At 38.2% G+C, this 24306-nt stretch overlaps 1 protein-coding gene across 1 annotated transcript in view; it reads right to left on the bottom strand.

Annotated features, from left to right (window-relative positions):
* Positions 1–6069: 6069 nt before the first annotated feature.
* Positions 6070–24306, bottom strand: part of HIBCH (3-hydroxyisobutyryl-CoA hydrolase) — a 130543-nt gene continuing 112306 nt past the window's right edge. Inside the window, exons 13-15 of the mRNA XM_007950113.1 lie at positions 17687–17806; positions 9365–9398; positions 6070–6185 (exon numbers count right to left, since the gene is read on the bottom strand). Coding sequence (XP_007948304.1) covers positions 6070–6185; positions 9365–9398; positions 17687–17806 — 270 coding nt within the window. The remainder of the gene's footprint in view (positions 6186–9364; positions 9399–17686; positions 17807–24306) is intronic.

Raw genomic sequence — 24306 nt, 5'->3', positions numbered from 1 at the left:
TAATTGGAGCTTTCCATATAATTTCACAAGGAATAGGTATTGCAGGAAAAAAAAAAAAAAAGGTGATTTTGCCACATCTAAACTATTTGCCACATCTAAACTAGAACTGGAACTAGTGTAAAGACTATATTGTTCTCTGCCACTGTCTGAGTTGTAAACATTTGACCAGGGGACAAAGCCTTACTCTGGCAGGCAGCGGAAGATGAGAAGGCTCATGAATCTTAGGTCAGGAGCTAATTTTCCTATGCTTGTTTCCCTTTACAGTATAGATCGGAGGTCGGCAAATGTTTTCTATAAAGGACCAGGTAGTAAATATTTAGGCTTGCGGGCCACATGGTCTGTGTTGTGACTACTCAACTCTGCTATTTTAGTATGAAAGCAGCCATCAACAGGACACAAATTAATAAGCATGGCTGGGCTCTAATACATTTACAAAAAACAGGCAATGGGCATTTGGCCCATTGGCCATAGTTTGCTGACTCCTGATATAGATAAAAGGAGCTCTGGTAGTGCAATGCCTAAAGCATTTGACTGCTAACCAGAAGGTTGGTGGTTCAAACCCGCCAGCCACTCCATGGAAGGAAGACTGGGCAATCTACTTCCGTATAGATTTATTGCCTCGGAAACCCAAAGAGGGTTGCTATGAGTTGGAATCAACTTAATGGCAGTGAGTTGTTTGTGGGTGTTTTTTTTTTTTTTTTTTATAGATAAATCTAAGCTACCAAATGTTTGTTGTTGTTGTTGTTATTATGTGCTGTCAAGTCAAACCCGACTCATAGCGACCCCTCCTTGGGTTTCCGAGGCAGTATCACTACGGAAGTAGGATTGCCCAACCATCCTTCCGAGGAGTGGCTGGTGGGTTTGAACCGCCAGCCGTCTGGTTAGCAGGCAAGTGTCTTAGCCACTATGCTACCAGAGCTGTGTAAAATGTTTAAAAGAGATAAATTACAATTTTTATTGAGTAATGTTTTTTATTGATTCGGTAAAGCACTCTGTTGTTTTGCACATTTCCTCCAAGTGACCAGAGTGATAGAGGACTGCTTGTACATGCCACCTAATCATACAGTATTTTGTATTTATAACTTCAAAATGAAACCTCCCTTCTCTTGACAGATAAACACTACATGTGAAGAACACTGATTCCTGAAGTGGTCCTAGAGAAGGAAAATACTGATCAATATCACGTGGACTTACCCTCAGTGTATTCCAAAGATGCTGCTGAAGTAATCTTTGCTACTGCTTTCCTCCACTTGGTCAAAGCTCTTCATAACATGGGCTGCATGAAATCAAAGCAAACTTTCCCATTTCCTGCCACATTTGAGAATGCAAAGCAACATGCAAGTGAAGAAAGCTTTATGCTGGAAGAGAGATTTCTACCAAGGATGCCTTCTCCAGTTGTTCCAGTTGTCAAAGAGAAAGTGGAAACACCCCCAGTGCCCAATCTTGTGGTCCTCGAATATGCACACCGTCTGTCCGAGGAAATCTTGAATGATGCCTTGCAGCAGTGGGCATGCAATAACATCAAATACTGTGATATCCCATACATTGAGAGTGAGGGGCCTTGATGTTGTAGGGTGATGACACTTTCTTAAACTGTGGTTATAGTTGGTGCTAGTTTTAAATACATGAAACGAAAGGAAAAACTGGTGTGAATAAGTACAAATAACTATCTGGATGTAAAAAATGTATATGTCTATGATAACCTCCCTAGTGTAGGAACACAAGATGAAATGTGTTTTAAGCCATCTATGCTAATAGCAATTTGTACATGCTTGATCTTGAATTTTAGTTATTTAAAGGGCAGCACAGTAATCAGCTGCATGTCACACCACTTTCTTCCTAAGGCAGTAGCAACATCACCAAAGAAAATGTTTAAGACTAAAAAGTGCCCCAGCTTCCAAATTGTTTATTTTAAAGGTACGTCTTTAAAATAACTACTTAGTATTTACACAAAAAAGCTAAAGATATGCAAAGAGAATGGCACTCAAGCCACAGTTAGAATCAGTGGGTATTGTCTGTCAAAATCATTTGTGCCAAGGATCCATAATTTTTGACACAAATGATCAAGTATTAGAAAGCCACTCACATAGAAGAGGTACAACTTAAACCCTGTCCTTAATAAGATACTTATTTTTGTAAATGAAGAATGTAATTACCACCTTGAACCTCAGCACCCTAACCACAGCTGTTACTGGATGACTCAGACTTTGTGTCTTAAAAAGATTTACAGAAGCCATATTACATAAATGTCTATTGCATTAAGAAGCCTGGTGATATAACTATATAAGAAAACAGCAATCCAGTAAATCTTAAAATAACAGAAGCCTCATCTGCAAGGCAAAACATGGTCTCAGTGCTAAATGTATATTAAACCAAACTATCTCACAAGTATAGACAGTTGGCATACTGAACACTCGTTCTTTTTTGTTGTTGTTGTTGACGACTAGTGAGGAGTTATCATTCAGACAACTGTGGCACTAGATAATGTCCAAAGACTTACGCTTGCATTGCAGAACAGTAAAGACTGAAACAAAGCCAACACAGACTTTAAAGAGTAGTCATGCATCTTTCTAAATGGCAACACAATGCCCATAGAATATTTATAGCCATTATACCATACTTACTATATTATTTTTGTAAATTTACCTGTCTTTGGAGCTATTTCATTACTTTTTTAAGAACTGTCAAAGTACCTCCCTCAATTCTTTTTTTTAAAGGAATAAGTACTGTTTGAGAACTCAATGGTGACAGAAAATTTGGGGGAGAGGGAGGAAGATACTGAGAAGACATAACCTGTAGGAAAATTGGGACTGACTCTCTAGAATTACCTTTTCATCAAGATTTGCTACAAACTGAGTTTAAGTGAAAAAGGAATTACTTGAGCACATTTATGTTGGATTCTTTTATTATAAGACAACAGATCCCTGTCATGAAAACACAGAAAAAAGCCTTGTGACCTCCTTAGTGAGATAAATATGCATACGGCCATATGCGGTTCAAACCCACCAACCACTCCTCGGAAGGAAGACGGGGCAATCTATTTCCGTAGTGATACTGCCTCGGAAACCCAAGGAGGGGTCGCTATGAGTCGGGTCTGACTCAACAGCATATAACAACATGTAAGCAGGCAGAAAAGCCACCTCTAATTTTAACAATTACACTTTGAAACCCACAATCTAATGTAGCTAATTCTCCAAGTTACATGGGCCAAGAGACAGCTCTTTAAAGTGAGCGATGTGCCATCTCTTAGTTGCCTTTGGGCACCTGATCATTCAGTGTCACTCAGTTCCAGGATCTCTGCTTTCCTATTACACTTAGAATCTTGCGACTTACAAAACTGAAAAACAATCACACCTGTTCATAGAAGGAGCTGAAGTTGTAAGCTTAAAGGCAAAAAAAAATTCACATAAGAGCAAAACATTTCCAGCACTGAAAAAATTTGGGTTTTTGTGTGTTTACACTAGTGACTTTAATAAAACTAGATGTGTTTTTCATTCATTTTATAAAGAATTATAATTAGGTAAATAAAATAATACTATGGTGAGAAGACAGACATATAAAGCCACATATCACACTAAATTCTTCAGTATGCATAGACTAGTTGGCTTTGGATACTTCTAAATGTTTTAACTTCCGGTTCCTTCTTTGCTCTGGACCCCTATTTCTCAGGAATATCACAGGGATGTGCCGGATGTCTATCTAATGCTGTAAGTCTAAACTCAGTCACCACTCTCTCTCCAACACTATGGCAATAGCTTTGTTTCCCACTGCAAAAACAAGTTTCCAGTGTTTTAAACAGAGAAAAAATAACAGTAGCAATTTTCTTCCTTTACCATTCTGACATGAGCCCAACCACTGCACCTTTTCCCCTAGGATCATTCACAGTGGAGGTGGATGAGCCTGCCTCGGTATCACAGAACTACCAGGTGGCATTATGGAAGCTTCATCAGAGAGAGGGAATGTGCCAATTCCTTATTTACAGAAACTCACATAACTCCACAGCCATGCTTCACTGATGCCTTTCCCAGTTATATGTCCCCTATACACCTTTCAGTTACATGCTTATTATCCTAGAATTCTCTAGTTTCAATTGCCTTACCAGTTCTTTACAAATTACCTATGCCTATCTGCACTTACATGTTTGGAAGAAACGAAAATGATTACCCCCTTAGTCCCAAAGGAATAATTTGTGTCAAATTGCCTTATTAGTTAAAAATAGACACATTGAATTAAGTAGTATGATATTCATATGTCACTAACATTTTATGAGATGGGGCAACTTATACTTTGGTACTGCATATGTTTAGAAATCAAAAGTTACAGTTTATGAATAGTGTTAAGGAAGAGTAATTTAAAAACCAAGTTCCAAAGAACATCCTGTTTAATTATCTTGCCCTCACACTCTCTGTTTCACTAAACAGGCTGTCTTCCTTGGAGCTGTAGGCACTGCTCAGAAGTCCTACTTGCATCTCAGTTTGCAAAACACAAGTTTTGTTAGCAAATTCTCTTCCCTGTAAAACTTAGCTATGAAATGATGGTATATATTTTTTCCAGATATTTTTATGAAAACATTTTTGTAACTGTACAATAAAGTCCAGTTGCACTTAACTAGCTCTGATTTCTTAAAGTAAACAAATGCTTTTCAACCTTGTATACTTCAAAATTTTTTAACAAAAAAATTTCAGCACTTTCCGCATAACAAATATAAAAGTAAATAAAAGTCAATATGTACAAATAATTTCTTGGATCATTCAGACCCCACTTAGGTGCTATAAAAATATAAATATAAATGTGTCCATTATCAATGCATCCTTATTCCAAATTTGTTCTCTAAATTTTTCGGGAGAACAATACTTCATCTCAAATCAAGAAATGAGAAATAGCAGTATCTTTTGAGCTGCAATTTCCCCGTCTGTGAGCAGGAGGGGAGAACAATTTCTGATGTCTTTTACAGTTCTGATGCTTTGTACCCTTACAAACATAAAGTTCTCTTAATATTTGAAAGGTTTGGGATGAAGGAGAAACTATCAAGTTACAAAATAAATGATGAGCTTAACTTTAGTTTAAAAATTACTCTTACCCACCTTTAAGGTTTGGGAGTCTGGGACACTTTGTAGGTACCTGTCCACCTTTGAAAACCACCGATTGTTTTGTTAATACAAATTACTGAAGGCATTTCTGTTTTGAACAAAAGCTTTCCTATTTTCAAGTAATTTTTTGCTCTCAATTTGAACCTTCTGTAAGGGCAATTAACACATTACCTGCAAGTCTGATGTAAATTGCAAAGAGTAGAGAGTCCCTGTTTTAGAGATTAGAATTTCCTAATCCCTCATTCTGCCGTATTAGCAAAAATTACAAATAAAAAAGGATTAGTGCTTTTCTATAGGATGGTATTCTGATCAGAGAATGGAAAAGCTCAGAATAATACTGAAGAGAGAGAGAGAACTTTACAAAACCTTTTTCTCTGAGATTTCCAATGTTAAAAGGAACACTTCTGCTATAGTAACACATACTTATTTTAAAATAGATTTCTATATGGAGGAAATTCTATGAAGCATTAACAAAGTATCCAAAAATTTTTCAAGGCTTTCATTCTTTATAATCTACACATAAGTTTATTTAATAAACATATAAGTCACAACCAAAAGCCAAAATGCAAAGTTCCCATCAGTTAGACATGTTAACCTCTAAAGGCCTTCTGATTTTCCCATCTTCTAAATCAGGGCTTAGCAAACCTTTTCTGTAAAGGGCCAGACAGCAACTATTTCAAGCTTTGCAGGTCACACAGTGTCTGTTGCCACTACTCAGCTCTGCCCGTACAGCATGGAAGCAACCGTCGACAATGTGTAAAAAAACGATTATGGCCATGTTCCAATAAAACCAATGACGGACACTGAAATTTGAGATTCATATAATTTTCTTGTGGCATGAATAAGTCTTTGCTTTTTTTCCCCCAACCATTTAAGAATTAAACCATTCTCGGCTAACAGGCTGTATGAAAACAGGCAGGCCAGATTTGGGCCACAGACCAGTTTGCCTTCAAAGTAACAGCTTAAAAGGACAGTCACCTCAAAATTTCAGATCATTGCTTCCCAGAGATTTAAAGTGATTATTCACATCTTCATCAGTAACTTCTTTTAGATCAGCTGGTTTCCACTTCGGGTTCTGGTCTTTATCTATTAAAACTGTCAAGACATAGATGTTAACACATTTCTTCCTAGTATTACTAGATTTTAATTACTGAATTGACAGAAACTACATTTTTTGTTCTGTTATACATAAAGTGCCTATGAGTTAGTTAAGAGATGACTCAACAGCAACTAACAACCACCTTTTATTAGGCATATTTTTCTATAGCACATTTTTTTTTTCCATAAATTTTTATACATGTCCAATTTTTCTTCTAAATTAAATCCCAAAGAACTTGGATTCTTGGATAGCAATATATTGATGATGACTAGTATGGATTATTTTCTAACTGAAGCCTGATGTCTCTAGCTTTAATAAAGCTTACTGAACTAATCCAGCGATTTAAGCATTAGGGGTTTTTTTTTTTCCCCCTTCAAACAAAATCAAAATAGTAAATCTCCATGATAAAACAGCCAAAGCCGGAGCTGGTGTGGTTTAAGGGGAAGGCAGGGAAAGGTGGAGGGCCCAGATCTTTGAGTTTGGGGAGGAGAATTAAAGGCTCAAGGTGGAGGGAGGGGTGACGTGTGCCGGGTTAAATGTGGAGACTGCAGTTCTGCTGAATCGTCTGACTCAGCAGCTCTGAATTAAAAAGCCAGACCACCTTCAGGTTATCATCAAACCCTCTAGGCTCTCCTATTTCAATGCAGTCATCACTTAATGTAGCCACAGCATCCCCACAGGATTATGAGGCAATCTCTAACCTCTCCTAAAGAGGAGGGAGAATATCAATTTCCTGATTCTGATACTGGAGGAAACTTGGAGAGGGCATGCAGGATCTCTTCTATATTTTACAACTGCTTGTAAATCTAAAATTATCTCAAAAATTTTTTTATGTTTTCAAGAGGGAAGAAGGCTACAGTTGGTATGGTTGAAGTAGGGAATTTCAATCATACTTAAAAGTGTGCATAAATCTTGTGAAGAATGAAAATATTTAAACACACAAACTCTACAGTGAACTCAAAAACCTTAATTTAGCATAAAAGGCTAAATAAATAGTTGAAAGAAGCAGTCTGGGAGCCAAACAAGACAGAAGCCTGCCTTGGAAGGTAATATGTTCCCTATCACTGGGCATTTTCAAGACCTGGCTGCCTAACTGTGGGCTTCTAGTAGCAGATCGATCAGTGGTGATATTAAACACTGATTTTCTGATCCCTGCCAATTTGAAAGTTTTATCTTCCTTGGATAGGGTAAACAAAGAACAATCCTGGGACAAGGATCTCTTCCTCTTTAAATCTTCTGGCCAAACCTATCTACCTCCTTGAGATTTCACTGAAGGGCACAAGAAAATGTTAACCAATCTGTTACTTTATTTTAAACTTTTTTTAAACCTAGAATAGGTGTATGTAACTTAAAAATCACATCATATGGGCAGCTTAGGTTTTTCAGAAGGTCTCAAAACATACCCACTCTAATTCCATTATGGGGCAATCTACTTCCGTAGTAATACTGCCTCAGAAACCCAAGGAGGGGTCGCTATGAGTTGGATGCAACTCGACAGCACATAACAACAACAATAGGTCTCTAGGTCTGCTGAGATAATCCGTTTTTATTCTAAAATCAGGAAGAAGTTAATTCTAGATGTTGGAGTAAGACTTAACAGCCATTTCCCTAATTTGCTAATGCATTTTATCTAATTTGCTAACATTTTTATAATTTGCAAACTGTTGCAAATATTTGATTATAGAAGAACACTGAACAGCTTTACCCAGAATAGATACCACTTTCTGAATCAAGAGACTATGCTAAAAGATGAGGCAATATACATTCTCTTCATTAAAAAGCAGCTTGATAAAGCACCTGCTTTATGAGTTAGGACTTTGACTTTTGCTTTGATGCTGGCTTCAACCCTTTTTCCTTAAAATAACTGACTGTTCATCCAAAAGCAATGCTTTAAAAAAAAAAAGGTTTATGAATGTTTATGAATGGCTGTTATATAATGACCTCCAAATACTGTACTTTAGCAACATAACCCTCTAAAATTAGAGGTCTAGGCTCTGATCCACACACAGGAAGGATCTGCAGGGAATTAGCAGGAAACATATTTGATTTCAATAAAATATATAGCCATCTCCTCAGATTCAACTTCATGGTCCTCTTAAAAGTTCTGAACCCAGTGCTTACTTCTGATGCCTGTATATCATGCAAGAAATTCCAAGAATTCTAAAACTGTAGTGATTGGTGTTTATCACAGATTAGAGCATATAGAACATAACCCTTTTTATTCAGGTAAAAACATGTCTCCATAGTCATTAAAGTGGTTAATAAAAACATAATTAGATATGCAAAATACATGCAAAGGAAAAAACTCATTTTATACCTTAGAAATAAGTCATTATAAGAAGAGATTACACATAAAAAGGAATTACTGCATTTTTGCTTAAAAAAAATACCATTACACCTGTTCTTCCTAAATATGCTGACTTTGGAGACGGTAAGCAAAAATGGAAAGTACTGATAAGAATATTAACAGATGGCAATAATTATGCCATATGGTTTCTAGACAGGAATGTTTAAGTGCTCTGATACAGGAAAGAAGGTGGATGGTAGGACCAGGCCACTGCTGGGACTGTGCCCCGCAGTACAAAAGAGGGAGAAAAGGACGGGGAGGCGCTTAGGGCATTTTGCAAGGGGAATGTTCAAAGGCTTCAGCAGCATAATAAATTTACAAGCTCATGCTGCACTTATCAGAGGTAGTCCATGTGACTTTAGGAGCAAGGTTACTTCTTATATGTAAATTAGGGAGCAGCAGCCTGGCTATAAGGAGGTCTGGTGATGTAGTGGTTACAGCACTCGCTGCTAACCAAAAGGTCAGCGGTTCCAACCCACTAGCAATTCTGCAGGAAAGAGATGGGGCAGTCTGCTTTCATAAAGTTTTACAGCCTTGGAAACTACGGGGCACTGCCCTATAGGGTTGCTATGACTCAGAATCAACTCAACAGCAGTTGGTTTGATTTAGTTTGGCCAGATTATATTAATTTTTTTTAACAGTTTTAGTTTCAAAGACTGACCTTCCTTTCTATCCCAATTGGTAATATGAAAACACAAAACACTTTGTAATATTTATAAAAGTTAGATGTTCACTTTAATATAATAATCATTTCTGATTACGAGTATACAACCTCAAATCCTATTTTCATTAATAGCCATGAAGAAAACTCAGCTATTTGTCACTTACCTGATCTAACGCCTTCCTGAAAATCATGACCTTCCTGAAAGAAAATTGAGACTTAAATGGGGTAATTTCCAGGCAACCTGATTCCTGGTGGTCTTCATTCCACCTAGCTCAGCCCATGACCACAATCTGAACCATGACATTCAGAGATTGCACCACCTCTGAAAACCCACTCTCTTATTACCACTTCCTGTTCTTACTTGCTCAAGTGCTTCCACTGCTGCAAATCCTTGACCTTACCAGAGCCCACTGATCCTACCACTTTCTCACCATCTGTGCTGGCTTCACATGCTTTGTGGTCTAGCCCAATTTCCCCAGTGCATTGATACAGTCACTCTCCCTTGAATACACCTTCATCTCCTTCAAACTGTTTTCCCTCCTTTATATTGGCCTGGTAAAACCCCATCACCAGCTGAATTTACTGACTGACTAAATCTCACTGCAGCTAAATCTCACTGCAGAAAAATCACACAACTCTTAGGATTTTAATTTAAAATCCATGACCCCAAACCTCAAACAGGCATGGAGAACTATCCAACAATCCATGCTCTCTCTCTACTCCCATAGATAATGACTTAAACTGTCTTCTGTCTCATCAGCCTCTTCCCTCAGCATATGTTACTCAATAAATTCTCATCAATGACCTATTTCACTGAAAAAATGAGAGGCCCTCAGACACAGACATCCTTGTCTTGCTACCATTAAGCCTAAAGCTCACCTGCATTTATCTGTACCTGTCTTCCCTTTCACGACAACAGAAGAAACTATCCCCCTTTGTAAAGCCAGTCCTCCCCTACATTCCAATTCACATCCCTTCTTGACTTCTCGAGGACTCTGCTTGAGAAGGTTCATACTTCTTTCTTCCTGATATCAATGCAGGCAGTATAACGTAGTGGCTAATGGTTAAGGCACTTGAAAGGATTGAACCACCAGCCACTCCTTGGAAGGAAGATGGGGCAATCTACTTCCATAGTGATACTGCCTCGGAAACCCAAGGAGGGGTCGCTATGAGTCAAATCGACTCAATGGCAGTGAGTTTGTTTGGCTTTGAGTGCATGAAAACTTCCTGGGTTCATATCTTGGTCCTCCCACTGCCACTGAGTCAATTCTGACTCATAGTGACCCTATAGGACAGAAAAGAACTGCCTCCCTTGCCCCACTCCCCCCCCCCCCCAGGGTTTCCAAGGCTGTAAATCATTATGGAAGCAGACTGCCTCATTTTTCTCCCACGGAGCAGCTGGTGGGCTAAAACCAACGACCTTATGGTTAGAAGCTGAATGTTTTTAAGCACTGCACTACCAAAGTGCCTTTTTTTTTGGTTCTACTACATAGTAGCTGTAGGAGTTCTGGTAGCATAGTGGCTACGACACTTGACTACTAATCAGAAGGCTGGCGGTTCAAACCCACCAGCCACTCCTCTGAAGGAAGATGGGGCAATCTACTTCCGTAGTGATACTGCCTCAGAAACCCAAGGAGGGGTCGCTATGAGTCGGGTCTGACTCCACGACACATAACAAAAACAACAACATAGTAGCTATGACTTTGGGTAAGTTCTCTCAACCAGTTTCCTCATGTATGAAATAGCAGTATCAATATATACATATAAGATTATTTTAGCCCATGTCCCAAGCACAGTGCCTGACAATTAGTAAAAATTCAGTAAACATTAACTATCCTTAGGATCATCAATATAATCTTTCTTCCCTACTGCCATTATTCCTAATCACTTGTAAACATGTTCGTATTCCATCTTATAAAATAAAATAAAAACCTTCCTTGATTCCACAGTTCCAGCTTCAACCCCATTTCTGTTTCAAGAAGAAAGAGTTGTTGTGTACACCAGCTCCACGTCCTCACATCCCATTTACTCATTTCCTTGCCAACTTACTACACTGTAACTTCTGTCCCCACCACACCGCTGAAACAACTTGCCAAAATCACCCCTAGTTTTGAGGTTGCCAAATTCAAAGGGTACCTCTGTCCTAAACTACTAGATCCTGTGACGGCAGTCAGTGCTGTTCCTTACCCCCTCCATGTTGAAACTCTCTCCCTCGCTTGCTCATGTGATACCATTGTCTTCTGGTTCTCCTACCACTCTGGCCTCTGGCCTTTACTTTTTCTCACTGTTGTTTCTCCTCTAGGCCACCTTGAAGTACTGGAGTTCTCAGGGCTCAAAATCTCAAATGTGTTTTATTTTTCTTCTACATGATCACATCCATTCTAGGCTCTATACATCAATTGTCTGGTGATCAATTCTATGAAAATATAACACCACTCTTCTGCTCAAAACCATCCAGTGGCTCCCCAGTTTACTCAGAATAAAAGCCAAAGTCCTTGTATAGATAGTTGAGGTCCTATGTGCTCTGCGCAGCTCCTTCTACTCTGTTGTTACCTCTGACCTCGTCTTTCACCTAGCTCCACTCCGTCCTCATGGCCTCCTGGCCCTAGAACAGAAAGGCACACTGCAACTCACAACCTGTAGTTCCCTCTGCCTATGGTGCTCTGCCTCACTTCTTCCAAGTCTTCACTCAAAGAACATCTCAGTGAGGTTTCCTCTCATCATCCTATCCACAGTTTCAGTCCTCTGTCTCCCTATATTTTAACCCACATACTATATTCCACACCCTCCTCCTCTGCTTTATGTTTTCTTCTTAGGACTTACAATGCATATATTCTATATTTTACATACTTATTTATGGTGTGTCTTCCCAACTATAAAGTAAGTTCCATGAAGGCAGGGATTTTTTTTTTTTCCACCTATGCATTCCTGGCACCTCTAGCAGCAGTCCGTGCCCGGTACATAGTAAGCACTCTTATTTTTTAAGTAAATAAATGTCTTCAAAGCTTTAAAAAGTAATTGGTGCTAATGTCTTTCAGACTTAAACCCCTAACCCAAATCTGATTCCTAAATACATTATTTCCCTCATATCCATTACTGAGTCTTATTCTGTCTTCTACATCTGTCTCATATTTATTCTCTCCATCTCTACCCTAGTCTAAGGGATTATTATTTTCCACCTGGATTATTGCAATAAACTCTTAGCTGGTCTATGCATCTATTTGAAGCCCCTCTGTCTCTATCTCCATTCAGCAGCAATAATTGCCTTCTTACAACAAAGCAGATGAAACTGGAATCACTTCATTCCTGTTTAAAACCCGAGAGGTTATTAACATACTCATTTCTCATCCTTCAGATTACAGATGAGGTGACATCTCAGAGATGCTTCCCTGATCTACTTACTTAAAAAGCAGGTTTCCCTTTGCCTTCTACAACCCCTCCTATCCCTGTGTCATTCTTTTCTATGACTAATTCCATATGTTTCCTTTAGAGCACTTATCACAATTTGTAATTGTTTTACTTGATCTTTGTAGTTTCAGTACGTTACAAATTCCATGAGAACAAAGACTATGTATTTTTATTCAACATAACTAATACTTAGCACAGTTCTTGGCATATAGCTGATGTTTTTGCTGAGAAACTGAAGGAAGAAATCAATCAATCCACATAATGAACAAAACGTACTGTGAGAAATATGCACTGTGTGAGGTATACACAGTAATGGCCAGGAGTGCAGGCCCTGGAGTGAGACTGTCTCGTTTCACATGCCATTTCTCAGCCACTCACACCATAAGCAGGTTACTTCTTCTCTAAGCCAGTTTCCTCATCTTGGAGATAGTAATAGTACCACTCCTTCAAGAGTAAGATGTAATACAGAGAATGCATGCAAAGTGCATATCGTAGTACCTACTCATAGAAACACTCAATAAACCTTAGCTGCTATTTATAATAAGTGACTTTAGATATGGTCAACAGAGTTTTTTTTCTGGTAAAATGAACTATTTTGAATATCTTAATAACTATCTGAAGATATTAAAGGCCATTGTTATTGTTGTTAGGTGCTGTCAAGTTGTCTCTGACTCATAGTGACCCTATGCACAGCAGAATGAAATGCCACCCAGTCCCGCACCAGTGCCACGATCCTTCCTATATTTGAGCCCATCACCGCAGCCACTGTGTCAATCCATCTCGTTGAGGGTCTTCCCCTCTTTCGTCGACCCTCCACCTTACCAAGCATGGCATCCTTCTCCAGGAAATGGTCCCTTCTGACAACATGACCAAAGTAGGTGAGACGAAGCCTGGCTATTCTCACTTCCAAGGAGCATTCTGGCTGCATTTCCTCCAGGACAGATTTGTTAGTTCTTTTAGCAGTCCATGGTACATTCAGCATTCTTTACCAGCACCACAACTCAAAAGCATCAATTCTTCTTCAGTCTTCCTTATTCATTATTCATTGTCCAGCTCTCACATGCACATGAGATGATTGAAAATATCACAGCTTGTGTCAGGCACACCTTAGTCCTCAAGGTGACATCTTTCCTCCTCAGCACTTGAAAGAGGTCTCTTGCAGCCGACTTCTCCCATGCTATATGTTATCTGATGTCCTGACTGCTGTTTCCATTGGCATTGATTGTAGAACAAAGCAATGTGAAGTCTGACAACTTCAGCCTTTTGTCCATTTATCGTTATGCTGCTTATAGGTTCAGCTGGGAGGATTTTTGTTTTCTTTATATTGAGATGTAATCCATACTGCAGACTGTATTCTTCAATCTTCATCAGTAAGTGCTTCAAGTCATCCTTGCTTTCAGCAAAGTTGTGTCATCAGTGTATCATAGGTTGTTAATGAGTATTCCTCCAATCTTGATGCCACGTTCTTCTTGATATAGTCCAGCTTCTCAGATTATTTGCTCAGCATACAGATTGAATAAGTATGGTGAAAGGATACAACCCTGATGCACTCCCTTCTTGATTTTAAACCATGCAGTGTTCCCTTTTTCTGTTCCAATGACAGCCTCCTGGTCTAAGTACAGGTTTCTCATGAGTATAATTAAGTGTTCTGGAATTCCCATTCTTCTCAATGTTATCCACAATTTGTTATGATCCATACAACTGAATGTTTTTGCATAGTTAATAAAACACAAGTAAACATCTTTCTGGTATTCTTTGCTTTCAGCCAAGATCCATCTGATATCAGAAATGATACCCCTTGTTCCACATCCTCTTCTGAATCTAGCTTGCACCTCTGGAGGTTCTCTGTCAATATACTGCTGCAATCATTTTTGAATTATCTTCAATAAGATTTTACTTGTGTGTGATATTAATGATATTGTTCTATAATTTCCACATTCTGTGGGATGATCTTTCTTTGGAATAGGTACAAATATGGATCTCTTCCCATCAGTTGGCCAGGTAGCTGTCTTCCAAATCTCTTGGCATAACCAAGTGAGTGCCTCCAGTGGGCCAACCATTTGTTGAAACATCTCAATGGGTATTCCATCAATTCCTGGAGCCTTGTTCTTCGCCAATTCCTTCAGTGAAGCTTTGACTTCTTGCTTCAGTATCATTGGTTCTTGATCATATGCCACTTCCTGAAATGGATGAAGATCTACCAGTTCTTTTTGGTATAGTAACTCTGTGTATTCCTTCCATCTTCTTTTGATGCTTCCTGAATCATTCAATGTTTTGCCCATAGAATCTTTCAATATTGCAACTCGAGGCTTAATTTTTTTCCTTAGATTTTTCAGCTTGAGAAATGCTGAGCATGTTCTTCCCTTTAGGTTTTCTAACTCAAAGTCTTTGAACATTTCATTATAGTACTTGGCTTTGTCTTCTCAAGCTGCTTTTTGAAATCTTTGGTTCAACTCTTTTATCTCGTCATTTCTTCCAGTTGCTTTGGCTACTCTTTGCTCAAGGGCAAGTTTCACAGTCTCTTCTGCCATCCATTTTGGTCTTTTCTCCTTTTCTAGTCTTTTTAATGACCTCTTGCTTTCTTCATGGATGATGTTCTTGATGTCATCCCACAATTCTTCTGGTTTTCAGTCACTGGTGTTCAATGCATCAAATCCATTTTTAGAGGTCTCTAAATTCAGGAGGGATATATTCAAGATCATAATTTGGCTCTTGTGGACTTGTTTTAGTTGTCTTCAACTTCAACTTGAACTTGCATATGAGCAGATGATGGTCTGTTGCACAATCAGCTCCTGGCTTGGTTTTGGCTGAAGATATTGAGCTTTTCCATCGCTTCTTGCCACAGATTTAGTCAATCTGATTTCGGTGTATTCCATCTGGCAAAGTTCACGTGTATAACCATTGTTTCTGTTGTTGAAAAAAGGTATTTGTAATGAATAAGTCATTGGTCTTGCAAAGTTCTACCATGAGATCTCCAGCATTATTTCTGTCACCAACACCAAATTTCCAACTACCAGTGATTCTTCTTTGTTTCCAACTTTTGCATTCCTATCACTACTGATAATTAACACATCTTGATTGTATGTTTGGTCAATTTCAGACTGCAGAAGTTGATAAAAATCTTCAATTTCCTCATCTTTGGCTTTGGTGGTTGCTGCATAAATTAGAATAATAGTCATATTAACTGGTCTTCCTTGTAGGCATATGGATATTAACCTATCACTGACAGCATTGTACTTTCAGGACAGATCTTGAAACATCCTTTGTGGTGATGAATGCCATGTCATTCCTCTTCAAATTGTCATTCCTGGCATAGTAGATCGTATGGTTGTCTGATTCACAATGGCCAAAATCAGTCCATTTCAGCTCACTAATGCCTATGATAATCAATCTTTATGCATTCCATTTTCTTTTTAACAACTTCCAATTTTCCTAGATTCATACTTTGTACATTCCATGTTCTGATTATTAATGGATGTTTGTAGCTGTTTCTTCTCAATTTGAGTCGTGGCCCATCAGCAAATGGAGGTCTCAAAAGCTTTACTTTATCCATATCAGTAAGGTTGGTTCTACTCTGATGATGCAGCTCTTTCCCAGTCGTATTTTGAGAGCCTTCCAACCTAAGTGGCTCGTCTTCCAGTGCTGTATCAGACCATGCTTCCGGGCTATTCATAAAGTTGCCTAGTACTGTAACAGACAGTGTTTCTCTGCTATTCACAAGGTTTTCTCTGGCCTATTCTTTGAGAAGTGGATGACTTCTTCCTTCTTACTACTCTATCTCAGTCTGCAAGCCACACTGATACCTGTGCACCTGTGCAACTCCACTGGCATTTGAAACACTGGTAGCACAGCCTCATGCCTCATAGCAACACATCAGCACATTATGGCAAACCGACAGAGAAGTTTGTGTCCTTTAGCTGTTTGAAACCTCTCCACCCTCCCCTTACCTGGATTCCTGCTGCTTGCTCACTCTGCCTTGGTCCTCCTGGCTTTCCTTCCTTTCTCCCACTTTCCTGCCACTTGGGTGTGGGGCCCAGGTCCCTCCCCTTACCTGGATCCCTCTGCCACTTGCTTGCTCTGTCCTGGTCCCCCTGGCTTTCCTTTCCTTTTCCCCGCTTTCCTGTCCATTAGGCATGTACTATTCTTTGGTTTCTGAATATTCCTTTTAGGTCACAAAGGAGTTCTGGTAGCTTAGTGGTTAAAGCATTTGGCTGCTAACCAAAGGTCAGTGTTTTGAACCCACCACCTGCTCCCCAGGAGAAAGATGAGGCAGTCTGCTTCTGTAAAGATTTACAGCCTTGGACACCCTATGGGAGCAGTTCTGTCCTATAGGCTCACTTATGAATCAGAACTGACTAGATGGCAAGGGGTTTGTGGTTTTGTTTTGTTTTTTTTTTCCTTCAGTTTTAGGTCACAAATCTATCAATCTAAATAAAACTGAATTTATTCATTGCATAAAATGATGTTTCTTAAGGACCCTCTGAACATTAACACTAAACAGATGATTACGCCTTTAAAGAGTTTATTATCTAGAAGAAGAAATCACTATTACTCTGAAATGTTACATGAAAATTAATAATATTGCACATGATTACTGGCTACTTTAAATGTATTTACAATGGTATGTTCAATGTTAATCTGTTAATTAAAACATTTAACAAATAACTTCTATTTGTATATTTATTGTAGGTCAAGCATTATACTAAGAATTTTATATATGGATTCATTGAATCCTTACAAGTACTTGTAAGAAATATTCCTTATTTTACCGATAAGGGGATTCAGATTTAGAGTTGCCACATCTTGCCCAAGATCACAAAGATCATGCCTAAAAATGGTTAATATCTATTCTGAATTCTGGATGCAAATATAACTGCTGGTTTCATAAAAGCTTAGTATACCAGTCTGGGGAGCAGTATTTCCACACAGCTAAAGCTAGCTGCCTGTTGTGCTTTCATAGAGCAGATTTACATGTAGTTTTAATTTTCTTCTTTATTCTTTTCTATATTTTACATGTTCTATAATAAACACATGCATTACTTTTATAACTAGAAAACAACAACAACAAAAAATCTTACCATGCAAGCTTGACTCATCCGATATTCCATAGTTAATACCTCCTGCAATGTCTTTGAAGACCCCTCTATGAGTTGCTTTAGTGTTATCTTTAGGGATGTTGGAGACATTTTATTAATGATCTATTGAGGAAAAAAGATTACTAGCTTTAGTCCAACAGTTATTTGTTTATAGTAAACTAGCTGACTTTTCTACACAAATCACATTAAAACATGCTCTGTAACAGCACTTTCATATGCCAAAGCCTCATAAAAGACCTGTAGGCTAGTCTTGACAAAGCATCAAACAAGTTTTTTAATTTGTTACAAAAAGAAAACAGATTATTCCTTAAGCAGAATAAATTCTGTTCCTATAACTTAAGGAATAATAAAATGAATCTGCATTTGCAGGTTGCTTGGCATAAATTATGATTCCAACTAGGTACAAAAACAGCAATTACACTTGAATAAAATTAATACCTATCTTACAAACTGCTAATACATTACAGAGGACATATCACTCACTATACAATATAAAGAAGGCAAGGGAGCAGAAATACAGTGGCTCTCCCTTCCCACATTATGACTTTAGAGAAATGTCTTATCTGGAATAGTATCTTCATCTATAAATAAACTAATTTACCTTGGAAGAAAGGAGAGAAAACAATTCAAGTTACTGTGGCACACTCTATTTGTTCCTTTTTTAAAAAAAAAATATTTTGTTGTTATTGAGAATATACCCAGCAACATACATCAATTTAACCCTTTCTATATGTGCAAGTCAGTGACAATGACTACATTCTTCAAGTTGTACAACCATTCTCACTCTCCTATTCTGAGTTGTTTAAACATTTAATAGAATAAGAATTTCAGACCTCACTCCTTGGCTACACCCTTTTCAATTCAAAGATGCTATTTCTAGGGTTCCAATACATGTGTAAGACTGGGACCACAAAGGCTCCTGCAGTAGGCCCATTGCATATTGTGTATGTGTAATGCCTGTCGTCTCCTCTGTAACTGCAATATATAGTTTTCAGGCTCTGTTGTTTAATGACTATCTTAAGGGTTTAAACTTCACTTTTTGAGTTCAAAGAATTCCTCAGCTCAAGATTCTAAAGAAAACCTATAGCAATAAACACTTTTCACAGTGAAATATTAAAAGCTTCCCCAGAGATTGGGAATAAGACAAGGATGACAGCTACCATTAAAGCTGTTGTGGGGGGGGGCAGTTCGAGTAAGATGGCAGAATAGGCAGACAAACTACACAGACCCTCTTCAACAAAGAAAATGAGCACCAGTTAACACAGATACAGAAGATAATCCTGGAACCCTGAGCTTTGAAAGGAAGGATACAGAAGTGGACTAAACTCCAACTACTAGAAGAACCTGTATGAAAACACTGAAAAAGGAGACTGCGGTGTAGTAAATTACTTAATGTGGCTTTTCTACCCATAAGTCTTTGTAAACTCCAAGGTGGGATTTTCTATGAGCAACTGAGGAACTCCTGGTTGCTGAAGTTGTCCACCTGGAGTATTTCTGTTGGGAGTGGCACAAAACAATGTTCTGGGAGGTGCCCACTCTCTCTCAGGTGCTTAGAATTCTGATGCTATGATTGGCTAGTTTGGCCACTCTGCCAAGCTCAAAAGGAGGCCTCCTGGAAGCAAACTCTCTCTGATTGCTGGCTGAGGAAGACGTGCTGCTGAAAGAGACACACGCCCCTGAAAGAGACACGTGCTGCTGGGAAAGAGACGCAAGAGACATGCATTGCTGACTGAAACACTGAGGGACCAGCACTGCTGGGAAAGAGACTGTGAGAGACTCTTGGCTGAGGGACGGTGGGCTGGGAGAGAGACTGGGCGTTCTTCCTGAACTTGAGTTATAGCCTGGTGCTTCCCTAATAAACCCTGTAATCTGTGAGTTCTGTGTGACTGCAGCGAATTATCGAACCCAGGAGAGAGGTGGTGGGTGCTTTGGGAGGAACGGCTGGAGAAAGGGCTGGAGGGAGGCAGCATGTCTGGTCTGGCAGGAATAGGCCTTGGGTTACTGCTAGTAATCCTGTCTTCCTCTTGCGGGATTAGAGGAGGTCAGAATATGTGTCCTCCTTGTCCTTTTTGCAGAGACATACAGAACTGCAGTCTGTTAGCAATCCTGACGGCACAGACAGCTTGGATATTGCCAAGTGGTGTTAGGACCTAAGAATTAACCAAAACTTTGGCCCTGCTAGCCAGGAGCTGCATGGAGGACTGCACTGGTGGTTGGTGGATAAATGGAGAAGCAGTGAAAAGGGAGATGGGGTGAGCTGTGGACTTTTGGCTGTCCAGAGGGCACAGACATTTTGAATGTTTACAAGCAGTTCAATCATTTTGGGTATTTAAAGCAATAGTGTTCTCTCAGATTCCAAAGACCTAGAAATAGGCTCCACTTGCCAGGAACTGCAAGGACATTCTGAACATGAATGACTGGAAAGTTACCAGAGATCTAAATACAACAACATCACAATGTCTCAAATACAAGAGACCATCACAGTCCACACAAAGAAGCAAGATAAAGCAGGTGAAACAAGGGACCAGGATAGAGACCTAGAACACATCTCCTTGAGGAAGCAGCAAGACTGGAACTCCCTAATAAGGAGTTCAAAAGAATTATACTTAGGTATCTTCAAAGGACTGAGAGACAGATCAAGGAAAACATGGAAAAAATCCTAGAAGAATTTCAGAAGACAATACAAGAACAAAATGACAAAATAAATGAAAAATTAGAAATGATACAAAATCTACAAATAGAAATCCAGAAGATCAATACTAAATTTTCAGAAACAGATAATACATTGAAAGGGCAAAGGAGTAGAATCAAATCAATGGAAGACAGAATTAATGAAATTGAAGACAAATACCTGAATACTTCTTTGGAAAGGGATCAATCAGAAAAAAGATCAAAGCAAAATGAAGAAAGTCTAAGGTTCATGTGGGATACCATCAAAGGGAATAACCTACATGCAATCAGAATTCCAGAACAGGAAGAGAAAAAGAAAATCACTGAGAAAATTGTCCTAGATTTGTTGGAAGAGAATTTCACTGATATGATGAAAGATGAAAATATATCCATTCAGGAAGTCCAACAAACATCAAACAAGACAGACCCCAAAAGAAAATCACCCAGACACATCATCATCAAACTCATCAAAACCAAAGACAAAGAAAGAATCCTGAAAGCAGCACAGAGAACACGAAAAGTTACCTACAAAAGGCAACCAACAAGACTAAGCTTTGATTTCTCAGCAGAAACCATGTAGGCAAGAAGGCAATGGAATGGTATATATAAAACCCTGGAAAATAAAAATTTCCAACCAAGAGTTATATACCCAGCAAAACTGTCCCTCAAATATGATGGTGAAATTAGGAGATTTCCAGATAAGCAGAAACTAAGGGAATCTGTTAAAACCAAATCAATATCACAAGAGATACTAAAGGGAGTTCTTTGAACACAGAATAAATAATAGCAAACAACAACCAACCATTAATATACAAGATGACATAACCCAGAAACCAACACAGCTATGGAAGTATCCAAAGTAAAATAAGATTACAAGATTGTAAACAGGAAAGCAGAGACATCAATTGGCAAATGAGGACTACAAACCAAGAAGAGGGAAAAAAAACAATGTAATTACAGAATTTCTAAATAGTGAAGAAGTCAAGAGAGTTGCAAGATAGAATGGACTGTTCTAAACTTAGGGAGAAAATTATAAATCAAGATAACCTCAAAGAAAAATGATAAGTCTTCATATCACAATAAAAAAGAGGATAAGCCCAAATATTTACCAAATACTAAAATAACAGGAGCTCTGGTAGCATAGTGCCTAAGGCACTTGACTGCTAACCAGAAGGCTGGAGGTTCAAACCCACCAGCCACTCCTCAGAAGGAAGGTTGGGCAATCTACTCTTGTAGTGATACTGCTTTGGCAACCCAAGGAGGGGTCGCTGAGTTGGGCCGACTCAATGGCACATAACAACAATAACAACAAAATAACAGCAACAAAGGAAATGATAACATGATTTATAAACATAATGAGCTCACCATAGAAAATTACATGGAACAAAGAAACCAGGAACACCATGAAAAAACACTTAATAAAATGGCACTAACCAATTCATACATCTTGATAAATACACTGAATGTCAATGGATTAAATGCAACACTCAAGAGATGGAGAGTTGCAGACTGGATAAGAAAACATAACCCATCAACATGCTATCTACAAGAGACACACCATAGAGAGAAAGACAAAAACAGAATAAAAATCAAAGGTTGGAAGACGATATATCAAGCAAATTGCAACCAAAAAAGAGCAGGAGTAGCAATATTAATTTCTGATCAAACTGACTTTAAGAGAAAAAGCACCATAAGAGACAAGGAAGGACATTATATAATGATTAAAGGATCAATTGAACAGGAAGATATAACCATAATAAATAACTGTGGACCCAATGAAAGAGCCCCTAAATACTTAAATCAGACTTTAACAGAACTGAAAAGGCAAATAGATGACTCCACAGTCATAGTAGACTTTAATATACTTCTTTCAATCAAAGATAGAACTGGAAAGAAACTCAACAAAGATGCAGAAGAGCTAAACAATACAATACACCAACTTGACCTTATAGACATCTACAGAGCACTTCACCCAACAACAGCACAATATACATTCTTTTCCAGTGCACATGGAGTATTGTCCATGATAGACCGTATGATCAGCCATAAAGAAAGCCTTAATAAATTTAAAAACATTGAAATACTGCAAAACATCTTTTCAGATCACAATGCTATCAAATTAGAAATCAACAATAAGATGATCAATGGAAAAAGAGCAAACACATGGAAACTGAACAACACTGTCTTTAAGAACTACTGGGTAACAGAAGAAATATAAAATGAAATTTAAAAATTCCTTGAATCAAACAAGAATGGAAACACTACACACAAATATCTTTGGGAACAGTAAAAGCAGTGATCAGAGGAGAATTTATAGCAATAAATACACACATCAAAAGAGAAGAAAGAGCCAAAATGAACACTTTAAGCCAACATCCCTAACAATTAGAAAAAGAACAGCAAAATAAAAGCCTACAGTCACCAGAAGAAAGGAAATAATAAAGATTTGAGCAGAAATCAATGAAACAGAAAACAGAAAGACAACAGAAAAAAACAAGACTAGAAGATGGTTTTTTGAAAATATTAATAAAATAGACAAACCACTGGCAAATTTAACAAAGGAAAAGAGGGAGATAATACAAATAACATGCATAATAAATGAAATGGGCAACATCACAAAGAATCAACTAAAATAAAAAAGATAATATCAGGATACTATGAAGAACTGTTTCCAACAAATTTGAAAATCTGGAGGAAATGGACAGTTTTCTAGAAACACACCACTTACCTAAACTAACACAGACTGAGGTGGAAAAGTTGAACAAGTCCATCACAAAAGAAGAAACTGAACAAGTCATAAAAAAATTACCAACAAAAAAAAGTCTGGTCCAGATGGTTTCACTGGAGAATTCTACCAAACATTCAGAGAAGAACTCACACCAATCCTACTCATACTATTTCAAAACATACAAAAGGATGGAATCCTCTCTAATTCATTTTATGAAGCAAGCATAACATTGATACCAAAACCAGGCAAAGACATCACTCAAAATGAAAACTACAGACCAATATCCTTCATGAATATTGATGCAAAAATCTTCAACAAAACCCTAGCCAACAGACTCCAACAACATATCAAGAAAATCATTCATTATGACCAAGTGGGGTTCATATCAGGTATACAAGGATGGTTCAACATTAAGAAAACAAACAACATCATCCACCACATAAATAAAACAAAGGAAAAGAACCACATGATCATATCAATCAATGCAGAAAAGGCATTTGATAAAATCCAACACCCATTCCTGATCAAAACTATCAGCAAAATAGGAATAGAAGGGATATTCCTCAACAGAATAAAAGACATCTATGCAGAACCCACAGCCAACATTATTCTCATGGAAAGGACTGAAACCATTCCTCTTGTGAAGAGGAAACAGACAAGAATGCCCTCTATCACCACTTCTATTCAACATTTGGAAGTCCTAGCCAGGGCAGTAAGGCAACAAAGGGAAATCAAAGGCATCCAAATGGTATTGAAGAAAGATGTTGAAGCTGCACTGAGGGAAATGGTGAAAAACAAGGCTCCAAGAATTGATGGGATACCAATTGAGATGTTTTAATAAACGGATGCCACACTAGAGGCACTCACTCAGCTATGCCAAGAGATCTGGAAGAAAATTACCTGGCCAACTGACTGGAAAAGATCCATATTTGTACCCATTCCAAAGAAAGGTGATCCCACAGAGTGTGGAAATTATTGAACAATATCATTACTATTGCATGCAAATAAAATCTTACTGAAAATAATTCAAAAATGGTGGCGGTACTATACTGACAGAAAACTTCCAGAAATGCAAGCTGGATTCAGAAGAGGACATGGAATGAGGGATATCATTGCTGATGTCAGATGATCTTGGCTCAAAGCAAAGAATACCAGAAAGATGTTTACTTGTGTTTTATTGACTATGCAAAGGTATTTGATTGTG

The sequence above is a fragment of the Orycteropus afer genome, unplaced genomic scaffold, assembly GCF_000298275.1.
Source record: "Orycteropus afer afer isolate SDZICR_OR568_19922 unplaced genomic scaffold, OryAfe1.0 scaffold00001, whole genome shotgun sequence".
In the NCBI taxonomy this organism is placed as follows: domain Eukaryota; kingdom Metazoa; phylum Chordata; class Mammalia; order Tubulidentata; family Orycteropodidae; genus Orycteropus; species Orycteropus afer.
The sequence above is the reverse complement of the archived record's forward strand: the minus strand, read 5'-3'. Positions and strand labels throughout refer to the sequence as shown.